Source organism: Salvelinus sp. IW2-2015, unplaced genomic scaffold, assembly GCF_002910315.2.
Source record: "Salvelinus sp. IW2-2015 unplaced genomic scaffold, ASM291031v2 Un_scaffold3591, whole genome shotgun sequence".
Classification (NCBI taxonomy): Eukaryota; Metazoa; Chordata; class Actinopteri; order Salmoniformes; family Salmonidae; genus Salvelinus; species Salvelinus sp. IW2-2015.
Genome location: NW_019944869.1, coordinates 8,021 through 18,516, shown reverse-complemented (window position 1 = coordinate 18,516; position 10,496 = coordinate 8,021). Strand labels below are relative to the sequence as shown.

Below are 10,496 nucleotides of genomic sequence, written 5' to 3'. Positions count from 1 at the left end.
AATGGTTTACAGTCACAGAGTCCAGACTGCGTGGTTTATGGTGTTACGTCACAGAGGTTCCAGACTGTGTGGTTTATGTGTTACGTCACAGAGGTTTCAGACTTGTTGTTTATGGTGTTACGTCACAGAGGTTCCAGACTGTGTGGTTATGAGGTGTTACGCCACAGAGGTTCCAGACTGTGTGGTTTATGTGTTACAGTCACAGAGGTTCCAGACTCGTGTGGTTTATAATGTTACGTCACAGAGTTTCCAGACTGTGTGGTTATGGTGTACATCACAAGTTTCAGACTGATGTGGTTACGAGTGGTTACGCACAGAGGTTCCAACTGTTGGTTATGGTGTTACGTCACAGAGGTTTCAGACTGGTGTTATGTGTTACTCCAGAGGTTCAGCTGTGTGGTTTTGGTGTTACGTCACAGAGTTCCAGACTGTGTGGTTTATGTGTTACGCTCACAGAGGTTCAGACTGTGTGGTTTAGATGAATTACGTCACAGAGGTTCCAACACATTTACTCACTTCCTTACCAGGATATTTTCTTCTCCTCTAATATGTAGAAAAATAATGATTGTTTGGTAGAAGCAAATTGCAAGGAAGGGCATTATTACAAGTCTAAAGAACAGGAACAGGCTACAACAGTAGCCACAAAACGACAGAATCAGAACCCCCCCCAGGGGGTTCCAAGGGAAAAAATAAAACCTTATACCCTCCAAATACGCTTTTTTTTGGGTCGAATCATGTAGTGTTGGAATAATTCTGTCAGTTGTGTGGATATATATTCTGTCAGTGTGGAAATATTCAGTCAGTGTGTGGATATAATTCAGTCAGTGTGTGGATATAATTCAGTCAGTGTGTGGATATAATTCAGTCAGTGTGTGGATATAATTCAGTCAGTGGGTGGATAGTCATTGCAAAATAGAAGCATTTTAGTTAGTCTAGGTAGCCATCGGTTAGCTGTTCAATGGTCTAATGGCGTGGGGATAGAACCTGTCTCGGAGCCTGTTGGTCCAAGACCCGATGCTTCGTTATTACTTGCCGGACAGTAGTAGTAGAGAATGGCTTGGGAATTATTGGGAAATTACAGACCTTGGTCTGACACCGCCTGGTATAGAAAACGAGGGGCGAGAGAGACATGGGCGTAGCTCGATACTTGACACCTGAAGATCCCTCTGAGGAGAATAAAATTAAAAGAGAGTAGATGTTGTAACATGATGACGASAGCCCCAGACCATTTTTTCTCCTCCACTAATCTTTACAGTTGGCACTACGCATTCGGGCAGGAAGCGTTTTCCTGGCATCCGCAAAACTCAGATTCGTCCATCGGACTGCCAGATGGTGAAGCGTGATTAATTACTCCGGAGCAAGCGTTTCCACTGCTCCAGGGTTGAATGACGGCCAGCTTTACACCACTCTAGAAGACTTTTAAACTTGCGCATGGTGATTTTAGGATTTTGTGAGGCTGCTCGGCCATGGAAACCCATTTAATGAAGCTCCCGACAAACAGTTCTTGTGCTGACGTTGCTTCCAGAGGCAGTTTGGAACTCGGTATTGAGTGTTGTAACCAAGGACATTTATATGCTACGCGCTTCAGCACTCGTCGGTCCCGTTCTGTGAGCTTGTGTGGCCTATCACTTCGCAGCTGAGCCTCTTTTGCTCCTAGACATTTCCACTCCACAATAACAGCACAGTTGACCGGTGCAGCTCTAGCAGGAGAGAAATTTGACAAACTGACTTGCTGAAAAGGTGGCATCCTATGGACGGTGCCACGTTGAAAGTCACTGAGCTCTTCAGTAAGGCCGTTGTACTGTCAATGTTTGTCTATGGAGATTGCATGGCTGTGTGCTCAATTTTATACCCCTGTTAGCAAAGGGTGTGACTGAAATAGCTGAATTCACTAATTTGAAGGGGTGTCTACATACTGCTGGATATATTGTGTATGTGCTCATCTCAACAAATACAATATCACCTCTGCTGCTTCTTCCAACACGTCAACGTGTGATGTTGCTCTTCTTTTGATAGCTGCATGCTGTGAATTATCTGTGCGATCAAGTCCTTGCTAAGGTTTTCTTCTTTCCTGTCAGTCTGTGGTGTCAAGGGGACACACGTTCAGAACGGAGACTCAGGACACGTTTACGCTCGTTTTTGTTAGATGTTTTCAGCTGTTCCACTGAATAAGCCAAGGAATAGACTGCTTTGGCTGTTGTAGTTCTTCTATCATTAGTAAACTCCTGAACCTATTGTTGTATATTCTACAGTGTATCCACATAGTGCTGCCTCCCTTCAGAAAACTGACTGGAAAGCGAATTGAGATGTCGTTGATTAGTAAGTTGAGAGGGCGAGTCCATTTGGCTTGGGCTGGATTATATGGATGCTGCCGGGGTTTTTAATAGTGGGCAATAAAACGAAAGTCTATTGGCTGAGTCGTTCATTAGCATGTATGTGATTAATGGAGCATGGGCCGCACATGAACATATTGCACACGCACACGCACACGCACGCACACACGCACGCACGCACGCACTGCAACGCACGCACGACGCACGACACACAAACACACACCTATGCACACACACACACACACACGCACGCGCACGCACACACGCACACACACACCACACATACATATATACATATATACATATATACTTTATATATATATATACATACACACACACACAGAGCCCAGGACCAGCTTGCTTGGGGACTCTTCTTCAGGTTCATTTCTCTGTAGGTGATGGATTTGCAATGGAAGTTTTGGGAATCTTGCAGGTCTGGGATGGTGTCTCGCTGGTCTGGGGGGGGTGTCCGTTGTCTGTTGCTCCTGTGTAAGGTGCTGGGGCTACTGTTGAGAGTGACGTCCTTCAGAGTCCTGGCAGAAGTTGGGATTTCTGCCTTGTAGAGGTGGACCTGGTCGTAAAGGCTGTCAAAGGTGGAGTGATGGGCCAGGTAGACATTAGGTTTTGAGGCACAGTCTCGCAAAATGCTTGCATTCACCCGCTGTGTGGTGGCAGGGTGAAAGTATTTTTTGTGGTAGAAGAGTGGAGATAACCACTTTTGTTGGGGAAAGTGGAAGAAGAATTTTCAATAATCTCTTGAGTGCTGTGGCCACTTTTCCTGCGGGCCCTCAGGTCATTTGTGCCCGTGTGAATTATGATGTGGTGTGATTATGATGTGGTGTGAATTATGATGTGTGTGTGAATATGATGTGGTGTGAATTATGATGTGGTGTGAATTATGATGTGGTGTGATTATGATGTGGTGTGAATTATGATGTGGTGTGAATTATGATTGTGGTGTGAATTATGATGTGGTGTGAATTATGATGTGGTGTGGAAATTATGATGTTTGGTGTGAATTATGATGTGGTGTGATTATGATGTGGTGTGAATTATGATGTGGCTGGTGGACCCTAGTCTGTGTGGACTAGCTTCTGAGCTCCACATGTTCAGCTCTGTGATTGTATCCCTCTCAATGATGGAGGAGCAGTTGTGGGACCTGGGTGTGTCCAGTGCTGAGGGGGATGACTATCCTCGTCTGCAGGAGTTTGAAGAATGTGATCATGACTCAGATCAGGATTGAGATCGTCACAGAGAGAGAGCTTTTACCTGCAGTGCTCTCACTTTGATCCCGTAAAAGTCCTGCTGGATCTGCATGAGGATGCCCGGCACATTACTGAGTTTCACCTGGGTGTTGGCAATACCCTCACTTTGACATAGGGGTAGTGTGCTCTTATGCACTGTGCCATCCAGGGGATGGTCTGGTTGTGGAATATTTAGTTGCTAACATGCCCCTCTTTGCACAGTCAGAAAATAGTGGTCTCTGGATTGTCTTTGAGGAGCTTATTTTTTGTACTTATTCCGTGCAGTGTTATTTTTTAATATCAATGGTGTACTGTATTTGTAATGAACTCTCTACAGGAAGCTGCAATGACACTTCAAAGCCTCTGCATTTGGGTTGGATGGGGCTGTGAAACTCTCTGCCATTTTAGGCTCAAGAGTTTCACACCTCTCACTTCACACTTCAGTGTATTGATTAGAGCCTGGTCAGTTCTGTCCTAGCAGCTTGGACTTATTATTAGCTTTTATAAAAAATTACCTAGAGATTTTGTCTGTTGACTTTGTGCTTCAGAAGTAGGTTCAGACTGAACATTACTCACTCAGTGTTGTGTTGGATGGTATTTCCAGGTTCAGACTGAACATTACTCACTCAGTGTGGATGGTATTTCCAGGTCAGACTGAACATTACTCCTCAGTGTTGTGTTGGATGGTATTTACAGGTTCAGACTGAACATTACTCACTCAGTGTTGGATGTATTCAGGTTCAGACTGAACATTACTCATCTCAGTGTGTGTTGGATGGTATTTCCAGTTCAGACTGAAATTACTCACTCAGTGTTGTGTTGGGTGGTATTTCCAGGTTCAGACTGAACTTACTCACTCAGTATTGTGTTGGATGGTATTTCCAGGTTCAGACTGAACTTACTCACTCAGTATGTGTTTGGATGGTATTTCCAGTTCAGACTGAACATTACTCACTCAGTGTTGTGTTGGAGGTATTTACAGGTCAGCTGAACATTACTCACTCAGTTGTGTGTGGATGGTATTTCCAGGTTCAGACTGAACATTACTCACTCAGTGTTGTGTTGGATGGTATTTCCAGGTTCAGACTGAACATTATTCACTCATGTTGTGTTGGATGGTATTTCCAGGTTCAGACTGAACATTACTCACTCAGTGTTGTGTTGGATGGTATTTACAGGTCCAGACTGAACATTACTCACTCAGTGTGTGTTGGATGGTATTTACAGGTCCAGACTGAACATTACTCACTCAGTGTTGTGTTGGATGGTATTCCAGGTTCAGACTGAACATTACTCACTCAGTGTTGTGTTGGATGGTATTTCAGGTTCAGACTGAACATTACTCACTCAGTGTTGTGTTGGGTGGTATTTCCAGGTTCAGACTGAACATTACTCACTCAGTGTTGTGTTGGATGGTATTTACAGGTTCAGACTGAACATTACTCTCTCAGTGTTGTGTTGGATGGTATTTCCAGGTTCAGACTGAACATTACTCACTCAGTGTTGTGTTGGATGGTATTTCCAGGTTCAGAACTGAATATTACTCACTCAGTGTTGTTGTGGATGGTATTTCCAGGTTCAGACTGAACATTACTCACTCAGTGTTGTGTTGGATGGTTATTTCCAGGTTCAGACTGAATATCCTCTCTCAGTATTGTGTTGGATGGTATTTCCAGGTTCAGACTGAATATTACTCACTCAGTGTTGTGTTGGATGGTATTTCCAGGTTCAGACTGAATATTACTCCTCAGTATTGTGTTGGATGGTATTTCCAGGTTCAGACTGAACATTACTCACTCAGTGTGTGTTGGATGGTATTTCCAGGTTCAGACTGAATATTACTCACTCAGTGTTGTGTTGGATGGTATTTACAGGTCCAGACTGAACATTACTCACTCAGTGTTGTGTTGGGTGGTATTTCCAGGTTCAGAATGAAAATTACTCACTCAGTGTTGTGTTGGAAGGTATTACAGGTCCAGACTGAACATTACTCACTCAGTGTTGTGTTGGATGGTATTCCAGGTTCAGACAACATTACTCACTCGTGTTTGTGTTGGATGGTATTTCCAGGTTCAGACTGAACATTACTCACTCAGTGTTGTGTTGGATGGTATTTCCAGGTTCAGACTGAACATTACTCACTCAGTGTTGTGTTGGATGGTATTTCCAGGTTCAGACTGAACATTACTCACTCAGTGTTGTGTTGGATGGTATTTCCAGGTTCAGACTGAACATACTCACTCAGTGTTGTGTTGGATGGTATTTCAGGTTCATACTGAACATTACTGACTCAGTGTTGTGTTGGATGGTATTTTCCAGGTTCATACTGAACATTACTCCCTCAGTGTTGTGTTGGATGGTATTTCCAGTTCATACTGAACATTACTCACTCATGTGTTGTGTTGGAAGGTATTACGGTTCAGACTGAACATTACTCACTCAGTTGTTGTGTGGATGGTATTCCAGGTTCAGACTGAACATTACTCACTCATATTGTGTTGGATGGTATTTCCAGGTTCAGACTGAACATTACTCACTCAGTGTTGTGTTGGATGTATTTCCAGTTCAGACTGAACATTACTCTCTCAGTGTTGTGTTGATGGTATTTACAGGTAAGTAACACGTAGCTGTCTGGGTCTCCTGGTGTCAGTGGATAACACAACTTTTGTCCATTCCCAGTTGTTGTCGCGTCTATGTAATTCACCAGCAAACAGACAGCGGACAGAGCCAAGCCGTTGATGCATTTTTCAGCACAACTCTGTCTGTACAGCGCGGTATGATTATCAGTATAGACTATGGCCAATGCCTGGTATGATTATCAGTATAGACTATGGCCAATGCTGGTATGATTATCAGTATAGACTATGGCAATGCTGGTATGATTATCAGTATAGACTATGGCCAATGCTGGTATGATTATCAGTAATAGACTGTGCCAATGCCGGTATGATTATCAGTATAGACTATGCCAATGCTGGTTGATTCAGTATAGACTATGGCCAATGCTGGTATGATTATCAGTATAGATTCTGTGAATCGACTATATTATCAGTATAAGACTATGGCCAATGCTGGTATGATTATCAGTATAGACTGTGGCCAATGCTGGTATGATTATCAGTATAGATTCTGTGCATCGACTATATTATCAGTATAGACTGTGGCAATGCTGGTATGATTATCAGTATAACTATGACCAATGCTGGTATGATTATCAGTATAGACTGTGGCCAATGCTGTATGATTTTCAGTATAAGACTGTAGCCAATGCTGGTATGATTATCAGTATAGACTGTAGCCAATGCTGGTATATTATCAGTATAGACTATGGCCAATGCTGGTATGATTATCAGTATAGACTATGGCCAATGCTGGTATGATTATCAGTATAGATTCTGTGCATCGACTATATCATCACTATAGATTCTGGCAATGCTGGTATGATTATCAGTATAGATTCTGTGCATCGACTATATCATCACTATAGATTCTGGGCAGTGACTGTAGAGCCTGGCAGTGCTAGTGTGGTTTTCAGCACCACTGCTAGTGGACAGCACCCGTGCAGAGTTGAACGTTTGTCTAAGCTGGAAAGAGCCTCTGAATATTTCAGCACCATGGAGAGGAACTTAGTGTGGATTCTCTTGCTGTTGGTCCATTCTAGAAGCCCCTCCTTTTCCCCCGTTGTCTGATCTGTCTGATCTGTCTGATCTGTCTGATCTGTCTGATCTGTCTGATCTGTCTGATCTGTCTGAACTGTCTGATCTGTCTGATGTGTCTGATCTGTCTGATCTGTCTGGATCTGTCTGATTGTCTGATGTGTCTGATGTGTCTGATGTGTTGATCTGTCTGATCTGTCTGATGTGTCTGTGTGTCTGATCTGTCTGATCTCTCTGATCTGTCATGGGTCTTCGTATTTTATTTGACCTTTGTTTGACCAGGCATGTCAATAAAGAAAAATTGTCATTTCCAATGACGCGGACCTCGTGCTCCTCAAATCATTGCTCCTATTTCAGACTATGTTTAGGTGTCTATTTGTCTGTGTGTGCCTGTGTCTATTTGTCTGTGTGTATGCCTGTGTCTATTTGTCTGTGTGTGTCTATTTGTCTGTCTATGTATGTGCCTGTGTCTAATTGTCTGTGTTTGTGCCTGTGTCTATTTGTCTGTGTGTGTCTATTTGTCTGTCTATGTATGTGCCTGTGTCTAATTGTCTGTGTGTGTGCCTGTGCATGTTTGTCTCTGATGAATAGTCTACTATAATTAAGTAATTTGACTTGAAAATAAAGGTTTCGCGCATACAGATTCCTACTCAATAACACCTTTATATACTTTGAAACTGTGTAGTGAATGTGAATGTTAATGTTCTTGTTTGTTTTCTCTTTGCAGACGGTACGCCATGGCTTCCCCTACCAGCCCACCTGCCTGGCATTCGACCCCGTCCAGAAGATCCTGGCCATCGGCTCCAGAACAGGAGGCATACGCATGTATCCTTTTCCTTCGCCCCCGCTCTACTCTTTTTATCCCTCTCTTCATCCCTCCTCTCCTCCCTCCTCTTCATCCCTCCTCTCCGCCGCTGTTGTCATGGCTGTCATATCGCGGAGTCAAACCTGTCTGTTTGCCAGCTTGTTCTCCCAGGAGGCACCTGCGCCTTCTTGCGCCCCCAGGTAGGAGTTTATACTTTCATATATCCGGCATCATCCTGGAGAGAGAGAGAGAGAGAGTGTGTGTCTGTGTTGGTACTGAGAATACCTCTCTTCCTCTCTCTTTCTTTTCCCTCACCCTGTCCCTATCCGTCGGTCTCTTCCTCTGTCTCCCTCTTTCTCGCTGGACCTTCAGCAGATGCTTTGATGAAACGCTGACTGGAGGGAGAGCTCAGATTTCTGTTTGATGGAGAGGAGACCCATGACTGAATGATCATTAGCGTTGAGAGGCTAAACACAAATATCACGGCTCTCATGTGGCCCGTCATTCAGTCCATCTCTCTATTCCATTATTTTTCCCCCTCTCTCTTAAAGTCTCTCTCTTTAAGTCTCTCTTTAAGTCTCTCTCTTTAAGTCTCTCTCTTTAAGTCTCCCTCTTTAAGTCTCTCTCTTTAAGTCTCTCTCTTTAAGTCTCCCTCTTTAAGTCTCCCTCTTTAAGTCTCCCTCTTTAAGTCTCTCTCTTTAAGTCTCTCTCTTTAAGTCTCTCTCTTTAGTCTCTCTTTAAGTCTCTCTCTTTAAGTCTCTTTCTTTAAGTCTCTCTCTTTAAGTCTCTCTTTAAGTCTCTCTTTCTCCCTCCCTATCTTGTTCTCTATCTACTCTTTCTTCTATTTTACAAAAAGAAATTCTCTACCCCTCTGTCTCTCCTTCTCCCTCTCCCTTCTTTATCTACTTGTCATTTGAAAGTGTCCAGGTATAGACTAGGGTATGTATTCTCAAACTGGGGTACGCGCAATGCCGTCGGGGGTACGCCAAATAAAAAATAAAATAAAAAATAAAATAAAATACTATACATGAGGCTTGAGGCTTTTTTCTCACCTGAGTAGCCTCGTTTCACTGCTTGCGTCAGTTACCTGATATGGAATGGACTTCCTTGTAGTCATGGCTCTGTGTAGTACTCTGTGTTTCCCGAAGTCTGTTCTGAACTTGGGGACTGTGAAGAGACCCCTGGTGGTATGTCTTGTTGGGTACGTATGGGTGTCTGAGCTGTGTGCTAATCATTTGAATAAACACCTTGGTATTTTTCAAAATGTCAATGCTTCTCGCAAAGACAAGTAGTGATGCAGTTCACCTCTCCTCTACTTTGAGCCAGGAGAGATTGACATGAACGTCTCTGTGTACATTATAGGGCCGTTCTGCTCTGTTCTGGGTCAAATGTTTGTGGTCCTCGAACATATGACCTGGGCAGTTGTCCAAGTGCAACCAAACTAGAGCCTGTAGGTCTTGTTTGGTCGGTAACCTTGTAAAGGACGCAGAGCAGCGTTTTATTTCGAAAATACCTCTCCTAATCTTAGCTACTGTTGCATCACTGTGTTTTGACCATGACAGTTTACAATCCACCAAGCAGCTTAGTCATCTCACTTTGCTCAATTTCCACATTATTCATTACAAGATTTAGTTGAGGTTTAGGGTTTTTGTGAATGATTTGTTCCAGTACAAAGTTTTTAGTTTTTGAAATATGTAGGACCAGCTTATTACTTSCCACCCGTTCTAAAACTGACTACAGCTCTTTTGATAAGTGTTGCAGTGATTTCACTTGCTGTGGTAGCTGACTTGTATAATGTTGAGTCATCGTCATAGTTACAGTACATTCGGAAAGTATTCCGATCCCTTCCCCCTTTTTTACACATTTTGTTACGTTACCGCCTTGTTCTAAAATTGATTACATTTATATTTTTCCTAATCTCTCTCTCTCTCTCTCTCTCTCTCTCTCTCGTCTCTGTGTTTGGTGTTCTACATTGCATTATCCTGCCGTGCCATACTGATGTGAAACAGAATTGGCTTTTAATAAAGTCAGTAATTAAATCCTGTTCTGTCTGGAGGACAGGCACTCTCATCCAAGCTATCAAAAAACACCCAACCTGCCCACGACGAGCCGCTCGCCCTCACACAACCTACTGGGAAGGAGAGAGAGAGGTGGAGGGAAAAGGGAGAGGAGAGGGGAGGGAGAGTGGAGATACATGAACGGAGGAGGCAAGGAATATGAGATAAGAGGAGGGGGAAGACGAGGGAGGTAAGAGTTTAAGAGGAGATGAGAGGGAAGACGAGGAGTAAGCGGTTTAAGAGGGAGAGGAAGACGAGGGAAGGTAAGCGTTTAAGAGGAGAAGGAGAGGGAGACGACGGGAAGGTAAGGTTAAAGATAGAGGGCTGGCTGACATTGAGGAATAGGAGGAGAAAGAGGAGGAAAGAAAATGTTATGGGGTGTTATGGGGTGAAGAACGAAA

At 43.5% G+C, this 10,496-nt stretch overlaps 1 protein-coding gene across 1 annotated transcript in view; it reads left to right on the top strand.

Moving 5' to 3' along the window:
- The window catches only part of LOC112076134 (syntaxin-binding protein 5-like), a gene marked incomplete at its 3' end in the record, with an annotated part of 27,102 nt that extends 19,044 nt beyond the window's left edge, over positions 1–8,058 (top strand). Inside the window, exon 2 of the mRNA XM_024143017.2 lies at positions 7,961–8,058. Coding sequence (XP_023998785.1) covers positions 7,961–8,058 — 98 coding nt within the window. The remainder of the gene's footprint in view (positions 1–7,960) is intronic.
- Positions 8,059–10,496: the final 2,438 nt, after the last annotated feature.